Raw genomic sequence first — 18,861 nt, forward strand, 5'->3', positions numbered from 1 at the left:
TCGGGGCGTTTGTGCAGACGGCAACGTGTAAAGCATCGGCACTATGGGGGGTTGGGAGGTGATGCTGCCCACGTCCTCCCACGTTCCTGTGTCGGTTGATCTTGGAAAAGGTGAAACTGGCGAGCAACTACCGCTCGATGTTGCCCTCGAAATTGGGAAGGTGTTGGGGGGGGGGGCTTTGAAGCAGCCCTGTGGCATTGCCAATATTGGCTTCCGTGCCACCCGAAGCAGAACGTCTCGGTTCAATTGCGAGCTGGTAAATAATAAGATTCTGGAACTTGGATTGTGGCACCGCTGGGTTGACTCGGCCTTAAATGCACATCGGTATCGTGGGAGACAAAGGTCACGTATTCGTGCGTGGTGCCAATTCCACCAATCTCACATCCACCGCTTGCTTGAATATGTTAAACATAGATAGTGTATATATTTGTATTCCTCGTCGTTTAACATTTACACACGAAGTGCTTGCCACAAATGAACCGCAATACCTTGCTAATCTCGCCAAGCAGCATGAACCATCACACAAACTCCGTCCGGTCATCCTTGCAGCAGCAGCAGCAGCGGCGGCGGCTTTTGGGTAGCAATCACTCAAAGACGGTCACTGCGTCGTGCGCTTTCAGATGCGCTTCTGTGGCCGTCTGGAACACGCTCTTCCTTCCGATATGAGGAAGCCACAGGAACTATGCACTTTTAAATCATCTAGATTGAAAACGAATTTCTTTCACTTCGTGTGTTCAGTTTGTTGTCCATCTCCCGCACCTCCGATTAGCGCAGTTGGCTATGTACGGTGTGAAAGAAGTTCAAAATACATACTTGCTTTTCAGTATAAATGTGATCGCGCCATGGTTAGCATATTTGTGCCAGCAAGGTGCTCCGAGTATTATAATAAAAAATTAAATTGACTTGGTTCACTTTCCGCAGTGGCCTTCTGCACAGGTGCTGATCACGAGCAGCACTTGCCCCAACAGTCTTTTAAGGCTACACGGGGGATCTTTGTCTTTGTGTGGGGAGCGGTGGTGGAGTGACGAGCGCACCGCGCTATGAACCCGGCAACCGCAGTTCGGTTCCTGCTTCCAGCAAACATCAGAGACAAATACCTGCACCGGTGCTGGGCCTCCCCTAGGTTGACTCATCCTTGAAAAAAATAATACCTTGTGCCGTGTGAGGCAATCGTCACTGGGGAGACAAAGGCGGCCGAGCGTTGTGTTCCCCCCCCCCCCCCACCACCGTTGCTGTGCCGGGCTCCATAGGTGCTGCTCTCTAACAGCACTTGCCCCAATGCCCCAACAGTCTATAAAAGGCTACACGGGGGAGCTTCGTCTGTGTGTGCTTGCACCTAGCATAATGTCAAGCAGTGATGTCTAGAAAAAATACTTTTATCCCTGGCACAGCTGCGTCTCGCTGATGAGACCCAAGAGAACAGAACATATGTCTGCGGTTACTCTTACGCTCCAAACCCGTTTGAGATGCTCTGCACGTGTGTACGCGTGGTGTGCACGTGTGTGTGCGTCCACAGGCGAGTGAAGGCACGGAGTGGGTCGCAGCTCCAATGCTGGCAACCTGGGCTTGATTCCTGGCTATGCAGAGCGTCAGAGGCAAACGGCAACCACCCGTGGCCTGGATCTTATCTTCGAGGGCTCGTTCGCCGCTTGCTGCAGAGGCTGACGGTTCGAAACCAATGGCCGCCCTGGTTAATACTGCGCGGTGTGTGATAACTTCAATAACGCTACGCGTCGATCGCTTCACGGCGGACGTTAAAGATCCCCCTGACGTCATTCACAAGAGCAAGCCTCTGTGTGCCGGCGCCAGGGTACAACTTTGGCATATTCCAAAAATGACATTGCAAATTACTCAATTTCGGATTATAAACAGCAGCAATCATCACCCCCCCTCCCGCCACTGCCAGACTCAGTCCCAGGTCACTGTTGCAAATGAGACTCATCCTGGGTCTCTTGAGTTCTCACCCTGGTCAAGACGAAATCAACTTGAAACTTGACTCTGTCGTAAACAGAATTAGTGCCATGCGCCCAGGAAAGACAAATGTGTCCATCTCACCCCCCCCCCCCCCATCGTGTGCCATGCCCGACTACGAGTTGATGCCCAGCAGGACTTGCCCCCTGTGCCATGCTGCATGATGCTAAATGGGGACAATTGTCATTGGTTGTGTGAATGAGAGCAAAATAAATAAACATTACAGCTTCGTTTACTGATTGCTCTTCACACGTACATAAACTACATGTTTCTTGGCGGCACGCTTACCACCAGTTTGCATGGGTCGAGGGTTTCATGCCTCATCATCATTATCATCAGGTCGCCTGTTAGGTGTCCACTGCACATTTCGTCATTTGTTTCCACTTGTCTCTGTCTTGTGCCAATGTGCTCCAGTTCGTGCCACATCTCTCTGCCACCAATCTCTGATGTCGTCGTTAATTTAGCCATTCTCTGTCAGGTCTCCCTCTCCAGTTCCTTCCTTTTTTGTTCAAACAACAACAAACTTTGAAATCTCCTGTTGTTGTTGTCCATCCTACATATCACGTGGAAATAATGCCAGTTTCCTTCTCATCACTGCCTGCATCATCAGGTCTTCTTCTACGTGCAACTTGTCTCACTTCTACCTTAGTAATTCTTTGGGTCCAGTTTAGACGCAGTATCCTTCTATATCTTATGTCTGTCAGTCTTTTCCAATGTCCAAGTCTCTAAGGCATAACAAACCTAGACTGAACACGCATGTTCTTAAGATGTTCAATTTGGTCTTGGAGCTGATTTGCTCGCTTCTCCAGATCTTATTGCATCCTGCCAATTACTCCGTTTGCCTTTGCGATCCTCACTCTTACGTCGTTGATTCCTCCTCACATCTAATACCTTAAGCGAGATCTTACCATAGATTTACAACGTTCCCGATAAAGTTGCCGTGTCGTAATGTGCGACAGCGCGCGATCGCAGTGCCAATGTGAAAACTACCCACACAAGTACATGGGTCAGCATTCAAATACCATCGCCATCACCCTAGGGAAGAGGTCATCACTGTATCAGGAGGACCCTGCTTGGATTACTTGGCCAATTCCTTTCTAATTTACATGATCTTTGCGTGGCAGGAGACAGAGAGTGTCCGGAGGGAAACCCATGAACACGAGGAACTAAAAGCCCCAGCTCGACTTGCACACACCTACTTGCTGTACTGCCCCTGCAGTAAGTGAGGCATTCCTCTCGCTTCGTGTCTCCATCTCCACATACTCCACCAACCGCCTCGAAGCCGCTGCATCACATGCACGCACTTTGACCCAATGCATAAAAACATAATATTCTCTACACGGTACATTTTCTGATTTCATTGCAATCCCCCCCGCCCAACCCCCCTCCCTTCTCCCGCCATGCAATGGGGGGTGGCGCGGGGGGGAGAAACACATAGCAGGAGCATTTGCATCTGTGTGTTCGGAGTCCTTGTTAAGGGCAGGGCATTCACAGCCGGAGCCTCTCCTTGTGCTCATGAAGCGTGACTTTCACTTGGCCCTTCGTGCTCCTAACTGGGCGGGGGCTCGTGGGGGGGCTTGAGGGGGGAGGGGCCCGGTGGGGGGGGGCGAGGTATTGTTGTGATGCAGCCAAGGGAGGCGAGTCTGTAGACAGCTCCAGAAGATGTCGCCGACTGATAAACCAACCGCGCCGTGGTCCACGCGGTACGTGGGGAATATCGTGCACACGTGGACGTATCCTTGGATACAGATCTGTCATGACACCGGCCTAACCTTGCAGCGGGGGGCCTTCTACAACGCGGGGTGTGGAACGTCCCAGTAAATGACGGAACGTTGGCCCAGCGTTGGCATGTTTACTGGGGTGGGCACTCTGGTTGTCGCCGAGAAGCCTCCGTCGCCTGGGTGTTTCTGATTATGATGATGATGAGTGGATACACACCGATATATGCAAATGAATCAAGGACAAGTTCCACCGTATAGCCATGTGTGCTTTGGGTGAAGGTGGGGGTGGTGGTGATGTGGCCGGAACTTTTGGTGGGGCCAGTTTATCCGGTGGACAACCACTGTTGACTTTTGACTAACTTGTACGAATTTTATCAACACAAGAGGGCTGATGAGTGGAGTCGAGGCCTGACTGGGAATTGAACTCTTAAACGTCAGGCCCGTGATCTGAGGGCACAGGCCACAGCACCACCCCAACCTGCTTTGCTATACAGCCTCATACTTTGAAGGGCTCTCAAAAGGTAACAATGCCATTTCATACAACAACAACAAACAACACCTGCCATTCGCCACTAAAGTAACAGTGTCGTCACCACGGCGCTTGTGCCAGGCCATGTGCACTTTGAGGCCACGTAAAGTGTCAAAGGCTCGCTGGCACAGCGGGCCTCTGGAGGGGTGTGAGGGGCCTGGTGACCCCTTCACTTTCAATTAAATTACCACAAAACCACGTTTCAAATATAATTCCATACACAAACACAATTACATGCACACACTGGTATTAATTCTGACATGCGTACGCATGCATGGTCGTGGCACCATCGTACACCAGGGAGAGGGCATCGCAGCGTGACTCCTTGCCACGTAGGCAAATTGAAAAATAAGGATTAAGTTTGGAATTGGGAGACGGCTTAGAAGAACAATGAGCGGGTGACCCAGACATCAACGAGGCAAGAGGTATAATCCAACCACAAATTCCTCTGAGGACAATGTTACCACAAAGATCAACTCTTTCTTTTTGTTTATCCTGCCACGTATCGGAGTTGCACTGCTCTGCAGATGATGCCAATCATCCACCAACGTTGAGGGCTCGATCTACCAGACTGACTGATGAACCTCATCTACACCCGCCACGCTACAGGTCACAACACTTCACCTCTTTCCGCTTCCTCCCTCGCTCTGCTCCACCCCTAGGACTTCGTTGAGCTATCATTTGTGAGGTTGCTTCTGAAAAAGAGCTATGTAGCTCCGTGGGGCCTTACTTGGTAAAAAAGTGTAAAAAATTGTTTAAGAGTTTAGTTTTAAATTCCCTCCTACCATCGTCTCGTCCCCCCCCTCCCCCCCGCAAGCTCTTACAGCATTAACCTTGCTCAATTAATTTAGAAGCGTGTTACTACTTATTTATTACAACGTTACGAGTGACCTTTGTTGGTGGCCACGTGGCATTTTGCGCCTGTGGCCCTTGCGCTCGCCAACCACTATTTAAAATAAATATATAATCATCCTGGTCCCTCGCCATAGGAATGTGGAATTTCCCCCACCGCCAATGCAAATGAGCACCACCCCATTCTTTTTTTAAGCAGGGGGACACTCCCGCTTTTGTTTCCTACGTTTTTTGTTTAGTGAATGAAATTTGCTTCTGTATTCTTTCCCAGCAGAGCCTGGGTCTCCAATTGCTTAAGAAACTCGATTTCATCTAGTGTGGCTCTCACTTGGGTTTAAATATAGTTTTACGAAGGGCACAGCAGACGAGGCAGCTGCACAGGCCTGCTTTGGACATTTCTGTGACCACTCTTAGCTTAATCAGCAGGTTACCTCCCTTTAGTTCTTGGGGTTCGGTGCTATTGCTGTGAATCCTAAGCAACTTAAATGTGTCAGTCTGGCCTCGGAAGCTCAATGGTGACCCATCGCTGCACACACTGCGGACGTGTTGGAGGCATTTATTTCGGGAGGGGGGGGGGCGGTGTTACTTTGAAATAATAATCATTACTGGTATTCATGTGCTCACATTCTAGCACAAATGCTGTGTGATTGTGAATGAAGAGCAGGGTCACATGGGTTGATTTCCTCCTTGTTACAAAGTGCTTCATGTGAAAAATGCCAACTGTTTTGTGTCGTGATGTAGTGATGAGATGATGACGACTTCATTCTGATTTTGTTGTTTGTTTGGTACAGCAGTGCCTGGCCTCGTGTTCGAGATCGGTTGCTGGAAGCAGATATCACAGAACTACTGCTGAGAGCCCTACAAAGTGACCTCTTATCCACACTTGGGTGGGTCAGATCTTTGCCACCTGCCCTGCTACAGAGATATATGTCCATTACATGACAGTCAACCTGATACATCTTAACTCTAATATCTGTAATTTAGACAGATTCGGAGCAGGACATGTATACAAGCTGAGTCAACTAACACACTATGTTGTATGTAGGGTGTATGTAGGGTGTGTAGGTGTATATGTTGTATGTAGGGTGTTTAGGTGTATATGTTGTATGTAGGATGTGTAGGTGTATATGTTGTATGTAGGGTGTGTAGGTGTAGATCTTGTAAATAGGGTGTGTAGGTGTAGATGTTGTCTGTAGGGTGTGTAGGTGTATATGTTGTATGTAGGGTGTGTAGGTGTATATGTTGTATGTAGGGTGTGTAGGTGTAGATGTTGTCTGTAGGGTGTGTAGGTGTATATGTTGTATGTAGGGTGTGTAGGTGTATATGTTGTATGCAGGGTGTGTAGGTGTAGATGTTGTATGTAGGGTGTGTAGGTGTATATGTTGTATGTAGGGTGTGTAGGTGTAGATGTTGTATGTAGGGTGTGTAGATATACATGCCTACAATGCAAATGTGTTCTTGTTGGTGGGGGGGGGGGGGTAAAAAGCTTGGGGGGGGGGTCTACAATGTGTGTAAACCTGCTGGATCACCTTTTTACCTTCACATCTGGGGGAGGGGGGTGGTCCACTTTCTATAACTTTTCGATTCAGGCCTCCTGAAACGCTCTTTTATAATTTAGTTGATGGATAAACAGATACACAGAATGCCAGGCTTTTATAACAGAAAGGCAGTTTTCCTGGATTTGAACCCAAGTTCCCCGTATTGTCAGCTAAGCACTCTGACCTCTAAGCCACTGGGCCATCAAATGGATATGTCTTAAAAGCTCTGAGCGATAATGTTTTGATCTTCTGGGAGGCACGGCTAGATATTATCATTTTATGTTTTGGGCTACGTTATTTTTAGTTGGCAGATCTTGTCGTTCAGGAACCATTGAAATACAGGCATTAATACATGTGTGTGTACACTGTATATGTGAATGACTGCAGAAATATATCCACGTGCAAGAGATGAAAAACGGTGCAGTGTATTTTAGTAGATTTCTCGAACACAACTCCGTATAAAGGCAGAATCACACTGCAAAAATGGCTTTAGTGGGTACGTACAGCTGACCTCACAAAACCCACAAAAATATATTTTCAGAAAAGTTTTAAGAGAGGAAGAGAGAGAGAGAGAGAGAGATTATGAGCACCCAGGCTGCATCCGCCTTCTCTAAGACGAGCTTTGGCCAAGACACGTTTAAGCAAACAGCATTTGCCACGTACACTTGTTTGCTGTTTTAATGCGACTGCACGAGTAACGTGATCCACACCAGGAGGCCACAGAGCTCATGCATCGCTTAAACAAACCTGGAGAAAGAGAGGAGGAGGAGAGAGAAAAAGAGTCCACATATTTAGGGACACAAAATACTGTCGACGATTTTTCAAAATGGCCCAGAACCGGAGCTCGTTTACGCTGCCGATAAGTTTAATTATTGTAATCGGAGTCCACCGAGGCGCGTGGGAGAAGGCACTGTGGCGTTTAAGCGGCCGTTCTCTTCGCTTGAGGCTCGTTCGTAGCATCGACGGGCGTCTGCGCTGGTCAGACCACTTCTGCAAGTTGGCCTCTTAATGCCCTGATCCCGGGTTGCCTCACCATCACCCGTTGGTAGTGAGCGTGCGTGAGCGCGCGTGGTCGCGCGTGTGCGTGCGGTTTATTGATGCGCGCGTGTGAACATCAGGACTGGGGAGACAGAGGCGGCCGGGCATGATGCTGGCCACACCACTCTCCTCGGGCACCACACCGGCCTTAGTAGGTGCTTACTAAGAGCACTCGCCCCAGCGGTCTCTTCGGCTACATGGGACGCCTTTGTCTTTGTGTGCAAGTTTAATGCAGCGGTGGTCCAAGTTCAGATTCTAATGAACAAGAGTGGTAACTTGTATGTATCAACTTGCATGTGCCTATGTATCAAGTTGTATGTATGCATCAACTTGTATGTATGTATCAAGAGGTCAGGATGAGGCTCATTTGCAAGAGTGACCTGGGGCATCGTTTTGCCAACAACAGCAGCGTCACAACAATTGGATCTCTCCACGGCCTCAGTCTCCCAACAGAGGGCTGACCTCACCATCAAGCCGCCGTGCTGCAGGTCCAACTGGGTGCCTGAGCGCACGCCGCCTTGAGACCTCACTAAGTTTGTTCACGAGTGGAGGAGACCGTGGGGGAGAGCACGCGTGGGGCCGCTATGCTGTCTCGACACGAACCGCGCAGAGTGAGCGTGCGAGCGCGCATCATTAGCCCCGCGAGGAGGCTGCTGCTGCTGCTGTGAAGGCTGCTGCTGCTGCTGTGAAGGCTGGTGTGTGTGGGGTGAGTGCGTGCGTCCGTACCGGGCAGGTGAGTCTGCCTCTGTGCCCCGCGAGTCTTCCTCTCGAGCCTCCTCCACTGTCCTCCAGTCGTCGGCACAATGACGTGCTCGCAGCAACACTGTCGCCTGCATTGCAAACACACGAGGAGCGCAACGTGTTAACCCCTTCTCGTTCCGATGGCGTACGTGTACGTACGTGTATGTCAACAGTTTTTCTTCTGATTCCATTCCGATGACGTACATATACGTGTATGTCATCAAAACGACACAAGAAGAAAAAATAAAATAACTTCATCGGTACCGGGCATGTGGCACAGTTTGACGCCAACTATCAAAGAGTGCGATCGTGTCACTACGGTTCTCCGCGGTGAGTACAATGTCTTTAAAAACAACGGCGCTATGCCTCTCTAAATAAAATTCATGCTGAGCCGCTTGGCCTTCCGAGATTCGGAGGCGAACGGGGCACCCACCCTGCAACTTGCAGACGTCCCAGAACGGGAATATGGTTCACAGAGCTGCACTATCCAATTTATTTTAATGATCAAATCCTCTATCGATTATCGGTTCGGTTGCTTGACAAAGCAGATGACATGAAAATAGCTGCAAAAGGCTAATTTCACCCCTCTTCCTACACGTACCACATCGAGGAAGTTAATGGGCGTGGCTTGGTGACATCATCGGTGTCATCAGCTACGTCACACTGAGCGTTGCTTGTGGGGGTTTCCCACCTTCGGGATGCAGCCACCTGTTTTTTCTTAAAGGGGTCTGAGTATTGGACTACAGGAAAGTCATTGATTACAGTTCTTAGTCGATTGACTTAACCGGGCATCCAGACCAGGATCGAACACCCCTTTGTGATGATATGCACAGCCAGGAATCGAACCCTGCTCATGAAGGTTCATAGTGCAATGTGTAAACCACTTCCTCTCTCCTCTCCACAAACACACGCACACATGTGCATGCGTACACGTGCACACACAGACAAAGACCCCCGTATAGCCTTAAAAGACTGTTGGGGCAAGTGCTGTAAGCGAGCACCGATGAAGCCCGGCACGGCACACGAGGGGATAGGTGGCCAGCGTCACATCCGGCTGCCTTTGCCTCCCCAGTGGTGATGTTTACACACCAGGTACTCATTTTAGGCTGAGTAGATCTAGGGGAGACCCAGGACCGGTTCAGATAATCGTCACTGGAGTTCTCCGTGAGCGGGAATCAAACTCGGAGTCCGCCGGGTTTGTAGTGCAGCGCGCTAACCACTGCCCTACCGCTCCACACACAGACACACACACACCTTGCTTAAGTCCTCCAGGGTCAAACAACCAGAGTTTCAACCCTTGTGGGTCTCATTAGTATGCTGCAGCTGTGCTACGGTTAAATGGATTTTACGAGACAGCTGTAATATCAGCAACTCGTATTTATCGTCGGGCAATTAATCAACGTTCTAAATTTAACAAAGGTGAGAGCCCATTGAGATCCAATGTCACTTTTGCAGGGAAACCCGAGACAACCACAATTACATGGGGACAGTTACGCAATATTCCATCAAGATTTGTTTCTGTTTGGCTTGAGGAAAGCATTCACGCTCGGAATGTGAAGCACGGCAACCGGCCAGATGGAGGAATATTGCAAAGAGCAGATGCCGAGAGGTCAGGGTGTCAACCTCGCTCCGGCCGTGTGCCTTGGTAGAAGGACAGCAACAACGGACTGAGGGGTGGCTCGCATCAACGGCATCGGCCGCGATGATCTATTGACCAGAGGGGCGCCACGGTGGCTAGGAGATGTTAACGCCCATGGCCTGGTATGCAGGAGGTCGTGGGTTCGATCCCGACCCTGACGCCTCGGTGGGCTTTGCCTTGGTAGGGTGAGGATGGGTTTGTTGTATTCGTATGCGTCTGGGTGATTTGTTTACCTTTTTTGCACTCCTATCGTGTTTTTGTAATGTTTGTTGTCGTTACGTTCCTAACCACCCCTACTGGTCATCTTTGAAAAAGAGCTTTATAGCTCGTCGGATTCCTCTATTGTAATGAAATATTATGATTCTGTATATTTGAAGTTTGCATGTTCTCCCCGTGGTCGCGTGGATTTTTCTCTGGGCCCTCCGGTTGAGCTATGTTATGTGACCAGGTCGCTTCTGAAAAAGAGCGAAATAGCTCAGTGGGCCTTACCTGCTAAAATAGAAATAGTAACAAAAATAGTTAGTTAGACCTTGACCGGCACATAATGGCTTACTCTTGCAACATATTTCATGGGAATTTAATTTTCCACCTCGTGTTTACACACACACACAAAAATAACAAACTTTGGTCATTCTTTGCTGAAATTACCGGGCTGGTTGGAGGAAATGAGCTGACAGAGTTCATCGGCCGTTACGTTTTAGAAAACAAGGAACAATTGTTTGGTTCAAATGAGTATTGGCAGCGTCTATCTTCTGATGGCTCTGAGTGAATGGTTCACAGTCCACATTCTTATGACAAAGGCTGATACCTCGCCACAGGAGAATGACTGGAAGAATGCCACCACGTGGAGCATCCTCACCAGATGGCGCTTATTTTATCAATCCCAGAGGGATGACGACGAAACTAATAATAATAATGATATGATGATGCTATGGATGAGTGGCCCCACACAAAGGTATGAACTTTACGATTGGGAGCCTTTTCTGTCCAATCAGCTGAGCTCGGGTAATGAAATCACCCACACAACAAACACACAGACACACAGTGCCACGCATTCGCGCAGGCGGTGAGCACATTGCGTGCACACGCTGCTGATAAATGCTCGCTTTTAATTTTGAGAACCTAAAAACACATTCATGACGAGTCAAGATTTAGAGCGCCTTGATGTCAATGCACTTTGAGATGAAGGCCTCCCAACACTGTATCAGTTAAATTTCGATTGAAAGCTTCCGTGACTGCAGGGATTCATCTTCTTGGTTCTTTCGGTAAAGTCACGTGACTTTATCGAAAGAACCAAGAAGATGGACCGTATCAGTTGTAGGGGTGGTCGTCTGCCCATACTTCACCACGCTGGCCAGTGCGGATTGGAGAAGGTTGGGCCCAGGTGTGGTGCAGGTATCGCTCGCCACTGACGTTGGCTATGGCCGGGAATAAAAGTCACGTCTCTGAGATCACAGCGCAATGTAATCAATCATGTACATTCATTGCGACCGACATGTAAACTATGTATCCTGCGGCCGTCTGGATCGCTCTTCTGTCCGATATTAGGAAGCCACTGGAGCTATACACTTTTAAATCTAAATAAAAATTCATTTCTTTATAACTGATTTTTGTGCTTCGTTTGTTATCCTTCCCCCACACCTCTGATTATCACGGTTGGCTATGTACGGTGCAAAGGAAGTTCAACATACATATACATACAGATAACATTTGGAATTTGCCTGATGATTAATCACCGCACTTATAAGGTGAACTGTGTTACTACAGTAGTCACAACAACAGCATGAACACCGTACACACAGTACAGGAGAACTTCTCTTATCCGCGGCAGCTGAAGCGTCCACGAAATATCCTATTATCCGCCACCGTATTTCTTCCTATGACCTGCGATTTTACCCACGATGCATCGCGAGGCGGCTTCCAAACACTTTTTTTGCGGATAACTCGAATCACGCAACACATTCATCCTTTCATCCACGGGGTGTCGAGCGATTATTTTGGCATGGCGGATAACGGGAGTAATATCGCGGATTACACCACGGATAATCAGATGCGCGGTATTGACTCCCCCCATATCACCATGGGTGAGAGGGTTATGGTGGATAAGGAAACCGTTAGCTTCTTGGCCATACTTTGCTCCACCTTGTGGCACTGTCTTATGACAGTTTTATATCTCGTAGCCAAAACCGACGTCCTCTTGCTATACATATTGGGTAAGACTGGACACTAGAGAACTAAACTTAAATTATTAAAATATTTTTATTTTACCAGGTAAGACCCACTGGGCTATATAGCTATTTTTCTGAAACAACCTGGCCACAAACGATAACTCAACAAAGTGGAATATCACGAGGAAAATTACAGCAGACAAATCCTCCAAGCGCATGTTGATTCTAAATGTGGAGGGAAAAACCGAAGGACCTGGAGAAAAATATTCGCGACCCCGGAGAAAACATGCAAACTCCAAATATCGAGGCATACGGGTCGGGATCGAACCCACGACATCCTGTATATCGGGCAAGGTAATTAACATCTTGCCACTGTAACACTGCATGGGGAGGCCTTCATCCAGCACTGAATTATTCATGTTTTTTCAAAACTGTACGGTACTTGTGGTAGCTAAACATGCACCATGGCCAGGAATTCAACCCACATCCTAGGGTCTCACTAACAGCATATGGCCACACATACAAAGAAAAAGACCTCCCCCCCCTATTGCCTGTAACAGACTGTTGGGGCAAGTGCTGTTAGTGAGAAGCTCCTATGAAGGCCGGCATAGCACACAAGGGGGTGGGTGGCCAGTACCACGCCCGGCCGCCTTTGTCTCCCCAGTGGTGATGTTTACACACCGCACCAGGTACACATTTGAGGCTGAGTCGACCTAGGGGAGGCCCATGACTGGTTCAGATAATTATCACTAGTGTTGGCCGTGAGCGGGAATCGAACTGGGGTGGTCGGGTTCGTAGGGCAACGCGCTAGGCACGACACTACCGCTCCCCGCAGCACATGGCCCCACGTACACCCCCCCCCCCCCCGCATGCAGCGAGAGACACTGGGGTATTGTGAAATTCAGAACTGTATATTGTTACATCAACCTTGAAACTAATTAAAGTTGCGCAAAACGGAAAGTCAAGCCTGCGCACATGTGTCAGCAGGTTCAGATGACAGGGCACTTAGTAGGCTAAGTTTGCTGCACAGAGATAAGCTTTCCTCTTATTTCAACCAGATGAGAGCTCATCGACACTTGCGTCTTTTGGCAAGGGAGACCTTGGGATGGCAAGAATAAGAGTCGTTGCGGGTTCGCATGGCGAGGCGTCGTCATTGCGTGCGTACGCACGGAGAAACGCGTGAGCAAAAAATCGCGGCCAATGCACAACGTGATTTGGGTTTTTTTTTCGTCGGTTCAACAAACGCACAGCTGCTCGACACGAATCGCATTGCTCAGGATTGCGCTGTGACTGCTCCGTGGACAGGAGGACTTAAGGGGTATATCCCCGCTTCGCTTGACCGGGTATTTTCTCAAACCCACTCACACCGGTTACTCAATCTGCGGGTGTAATATTTCTGAATTTGACATAAATTTTTACCCCTCCTCTTACCATTTTTAAGGAGCGCGCGGGTTTGTGTTGTTGTTTTTGTTGTTTTGTTGTTGTACGTTCTTTGAGTATTCCAGGGGTAATTTGCTCAGAGGGCAGCTGTTCCTACTCAGATCAAACGATCCGTCTTCAACGCACTCGACACTGAGCCACCGATGCACTAATTTGCTCGCTGTTTTGTGTGTGTGTGCGTCTGTTGTTAAATTCGACCACAATAACTCCCGTAGGCATGATCCGACGCGAATGCAACTTGAGTGTAACGTCGTGTTGCTATTTAGGGGGCAGTTGCCTTTCAAAAAACCGGGCCAAATTGATCAAAGGGTTGCCCCAAAAAGATACTTGGTGAAGCTCCTCCAGCTCGAGACAAATAAAAGCCTCTTCGGCCAAGGCGATGACGTCATGCGCCGAGCACGTGCTCTCGCCTTCACCCCGCTGACACCTTTTATGTGTGACGTCACGCACTCAGGCGACGTCATCTCGACGTCCAGGCTCGAGACTACACGCGTCATTAGCGCTTCGGAAATAGTTTCCGAGGAAAATCTGACGTTGGTTAAGCGTTCAAGAATTCCATGCATATGCACGGTGGGGTTTTTTTATTCGTGGATTTTTGTTGTTGTTTCCCCGATGTCAACAATGTCTGGCAATCGATGTTCAATGGTGACCAAGAAGCTCTCTCTCTCTCTCCCTCTGTGTGTGTCTAGGAAATTGTCATTCGATTCGGTATCCCATGTTTCCCTGCATGACGATCGGTCTCATGCACCGCGCATCGTCGCTTGCTGGAGTGCAACATTTGTATCCGCACATTTTGGCAGCTTGGTGTTTGCGTGTCATGCGCTCATTTCACCGCTGCTTTTCAGTGAATGTTGATACCAGCAACACACTGAGATTGGTATTCATTATGATGCTTGTGTACCCAGGATAGCCTCACTGAGGCTGCACTCGTTCTCAAGTGGGCTCTTTGTCAATGTTTCACAGTAGGGAGTGGGGGGGAGGGCGAGGTGGCTACGTGTGGTCCCAATTTGAGTTCGAAAGAAAAATCTGCTCGATTGTAAAGCGTGCAGCAAAACCGTTTATTACATTCGCCTCGGCGCTTATGTTCGTGGCAGAAACTCCACGTTCCTGTGGCAAGGTCAGTATGTTGCAACCGACAATCATTGTTTGAGTTCTCGCAAACTTATGGATGCTCATTTATCAACCCGAGAAGATGATGGGTTTGAGTCAATTGGAATGAGCGTGCCCTAACCGCAGCGACACCCAAATAAGAGGGTTTCCAAGTTGTGTTCGTGCGTGTCAAAATCGAGATATTTTTTTTATAAAACAGGCGCTCGCTAACCACCCTTGTTGTCTATTACGTTGAGTTGGTAGAGAGCTGAGGCTTTTAACATGACCACGATGCACAACAGAGGCAATTGCTATCTAAGTCTGGTCCGGGTCACCTCTAGGTTGACTCAGCACTAAAACTAGTATCTAAAGTCAGCTATTTGTGTTTTTACCAGGTAAGGCCCGCTGAGTTACGTAGCTGTGTTTCAGAAGGGAAATGGCCACAAATGATAACTCAACAAAGTGGCTTGTCACGTGGAAATGTAGAGCAGCCACACACTCTAAACGCGTGCGGCCACGTGAAGAGAGAGCTCCAGAACATGCAAACTCCAAATCTACAGCAGGCGTCAGGGTCGGTATCGAACCCACGACCTCCTCCATGCCAGGCGAGCACCTGGTTCCAGTGTGGTCACCAGCACTCGTGAGCTAACAAAGGTCAAACAGCTGACACGTGCACGGTGACGGCCAGTCGCATTGCTACATCGCCTCGTGTCTCTGTGTGTGTGTGTGGCCGCAATAGGCGTTCGCTAACACCACTTGAACACACCACCAGCCCCCACCACCGGCTGAAGCGAAATGTTGTGCGCCGGTGAGTGGAGGTAAGGGCGAACGTGGGTTGCGAGGTGAACTCATAGCTACTCACCTTCAGGGCTCTCCCGCCGTCTCCCGGCTGAGGACACAAGAGAGAGAGAGAGACAGCGCAGAATGAGGGCTGTGCACAAGCAGCACGTGCACGCGTGTGCTATAGGAGACGTACACACAGATAAAGGTGCAGCCCCCCGTATAGCCTGCACCAGACTGTTGGCACAAGTGCTGATAGCCAGCAACGATCAAGGTCGGAACGGCGCAGCAATGGGGTAGCAACACGCCCGGTCGTCTTTGTCTCCCCGATTCGGATGTTTTACACACCGGACCAGGTAGTCGTTTAATGCTGAGCCGACCTAGAGACGGCCCAGGACCGGGTTTGATAATGTTCGTCACTGATGTTGGTCCGTGAGAAACAACTTGAGCTCGGGGTTTTGCGCAGCGCAGCGCTAACCACTGCGCCACCACTCCCCACGAGACTCTTACAGAGACTTGCACACACACGGCGCAAGTCGCATACAACAACATTGTCGGGATCATAAGACGGTCCGGAAAGTAAGACGCACCGCCCCACTACAACGGGGTGATGTCGATGAACTTATGTCAACGATGTTCAGACGCACTCGCAACGTTTTTTTTTTATTTGAAATAGAGAAGGGAAAGGTGCGTCTTAAAATCCGGAGAACACGATAGCATACACACACACAAGTTAGACAACACGTGCATATATACACACACACAAGTTAGACAACACGTGTATACACACACACAATCACAATGACTTTTAAACCCACACGAACACATTCAGATACACGCACAATCACGGACATAAAGAAACAGATTCCGCGTATAGCCTTCACAGACCGTTTGGGCAAGTGCTGTTAACGAGCACCCTGTGCTGATGTTTACACACCGGACCAGGCACTCATTTGAGGCCGAGTCGACCTAGGGGAGGCCCCGGGACCGGGTCAGGTCATGGTCAGTGGTGTTGGCCGTGAGCGGGAACTCGTCTCGCCGCGGGTTCGTAGCGCAACACGCTCACCGCCACACCACCGCGTGTGTTGTGTGCACACACACACAAAGACAAAGATCCCCCGTATAGCCTTCACAGACTGTGGGGGCAAGTCCTGTTAGCGAGCACCTATAAAGGCACACGAGGGGGTGGGTGGCCAACACCACACCCGACCGCCTTTGTCTCCCTAGTGGTCATGTTTACACATCGCACAAGGTACTCATTTGAGGCTGAGTCGACCTAGGGGAGGCCCAGGACCGGTTCATATAATCGTCACTGGAGTTGGCCATGAGCCGGAATCAAACCCGGGTCGCCAGGTTCGTAGCGCAGCGCGCTAACCGCTACACTACCGCTCCCCACACACACAACAAACATACACACACATATACACACATACACACACGTACACACACACATATACACACACACAGACACGAGCAACTGTGTCTCTACAATGCACACACAACACACACGCACCACACATCAATAAAAGAAAAGCACACGGTCGCATTGATGTATTATGCATGCGGGTGGTTGCAGGCTGCACGGTGTGTGTGTGTGTGTGCATGCGTGTGTGTGCGTGTGCGCGTGTGCGTGCGCGTGTGTGTGTGTGCGCTTGTGTGCGCGTGTGTGTGCGCGTGTGTGTGTGCGTGTGTGCGCGTGTGTGCGCGTGTGTGTGTGCTTGTGTGTGTGCGTGTGTGTGGTTAGCACGCTGCACGACCAGTGAAGATTATCTGAACCGGTCCTGGGCCACCCCTAGGTGGACCCAGCCTCAAATGAGCGCCCGGTGCGGTGAGTAATAAACATCGCCACCGGGAAGACAAAGGCGGACGGGCGTGGTGCTCTCCACCCACACCCTCGTGTGCCGTTCCGGCCTTCATAGGTGCTCGCTAACAGCACTTGCCCCAACAGTCTGTGAAGGCTGTACGGGGGATCTTTGTCTTGTGTGTGCGTGACGTCCGTGCAAGGCGCTCTCTCTCACCGTGTTTTGATTGCAGTTTGCCCATCGTCCCTCGCTATGTGGGCCACGGCATCCGTGCGCGAAGAGAGGGCGGCCAGGACTCTCGTTCCTTCGCTCGCTCTTCTTCTTGTTACGATGATGATGATGGTGGTGGTGGCGATGATGACTGTGATTCTGTAATTTCACAGTGGAGGAGTACAGCTCTCCTAGCTCGCTCGCTCTCTCTTTCGTTCACGATTTTTCTCTCGCTCTCTCTCTCTCCCTGGTCTTAGTTTATCTTCTTATTCGATTTGAAATTCAAGAAATCTTTGCAAACGGCACGCACACACACGCGCACGCCTTCCAGGAAGCACAATATCCAGACTGATGTGTCGGCTTCTTACTCCGTCTCTTTATCTACAGCCCGTGTGTATGTATATTCACGCGCGCGTGTGTGTGTGTGTTTCCCTCTGTCTTCTTGTCAATCCCCGCTGTGTGTGTCTTTGTGTGTCCCTGTACGTCCCCTCTGTGTCACCTTGCGCGAGTCTCACTGTGTCTCACTGCAGCGTGGGGCTCTCCTCCGCGTCTCTCTCTCTCTCTGTGGCTCCCCAAGCCAGCCACTTGCAGGCTAAACCATCAAGCTTTACCATTGGTCTGCCGTCGGGCGGTAGATCAAAGGGAGGCTTTTTTCCTTCTTTCAACCCCCACTGCACCCCAAGCCCGCACCCAACCCATCCTTCACTGCCTGCTGCTGCTGCTCTCTCTCTCTCGCTCGCTCCATCTCCCTCCCTCCCTCTCCCCACCACCGCCACCACTGCACCCCCCTTCAGAGACGTCCAGCCCTTCCCCCGCGCCTGTGAAAGTCCTTGCCTCCGCTTGGCCACCCCGCCTCCCCCTTACCCATCGAAGATCTAAGACTAAGATCCCCCGTGTAGCCTGTAACAGACTGTTGGGGCAAGTGCTGTTAGCGAGCACCTGATGAAGGCCGGAACGGCACACGAGCGAGTGGGTGGCCAGCACCACGCCCGGCCGCCTTTGTCTCCCCAGTGGCGATGTTTACACACCGCACCAGGTGCTCATTTGAGGCTGAATCGACCCAGGGGTAGGCCCAGGACCCGTTCAGATAATCGTCACTGATGTTGACCGTGAGCGGGAATCGAACTCGGGTCGCCGGGTGCGTAGTGCAGCGCGCTAACCGCTGATACTACCCATCACACACACAGACACGCGCGTCGGGATGCCTCGCTGGGCGTATGGGCTGTTGGAGCAAGCGTTGTGAAGCGAGCCCCTCTTCAAGTCGGTGCAGAGACATTCACAGGGCGCTATGGGCGGACGCCGCGCAGCAAAACGCGCCTGTTGTGTGTCTTTCATGACCACGT

The 18,861-nt window shown here is 50.1% G+C and overlaps 1 protein-coding gene across 2 annotated transcripts in view; it reads right to left on the reverse strand.

Moving 5' to 3' along the window:
• Positions 1 to 18,187, reverse strand: part of LOC133350809 (protein naked cuticle homolog 2-like) — a 105,562-nt gene extending 87,375 nt beyond the window's left edge. The window contains exons 1-3 of one of the 2 annotated variants that reach the window (XM_061565562.1): positions 17,525 to 18,187; positions 15,589 to 15,615; positions 8,376 to 8,479 (exon numbers count right to left, since the gene is read on the reverse strand). In XM_061565562.1, the coding sequence (XP_061421546.1) occupies positions 8,376 to 8,479; positions 15,589 to 15,615; positions 17,525 to 17,549 (156 nt within the window). In that variant the 5' untranslated portion in view covers positions 17,550 to 18,187. The remainder of the gene's footprint in view (positions 1 to 8,375; positions 8,480 to 15,588; positions 15,616 to 17,524) is intronic. The other variant, XM_061565560.1, reaches the window with a different exon arrangement.
• Between the last annotated feature and the right edge of the window lie 674 nt (positions 18,188 to 18,861).

The sequence above is a fragment of the Lethenteron reissneri genome, chromosome 35 (assembly GCF_015708825.2).
Source record: "Lethenteron reissneri isolate LAM-NWPU_2019-01 chromosome 35, ASM1570882v1, whole genome shotgun sequence".
Lineage (NCBI taxonomy): Eukaryota > Metazoa > Chordata > Hyperoartia > Petromyzontiformes > Petromyzontidae > Lethenteron > Lethenteron reissneri.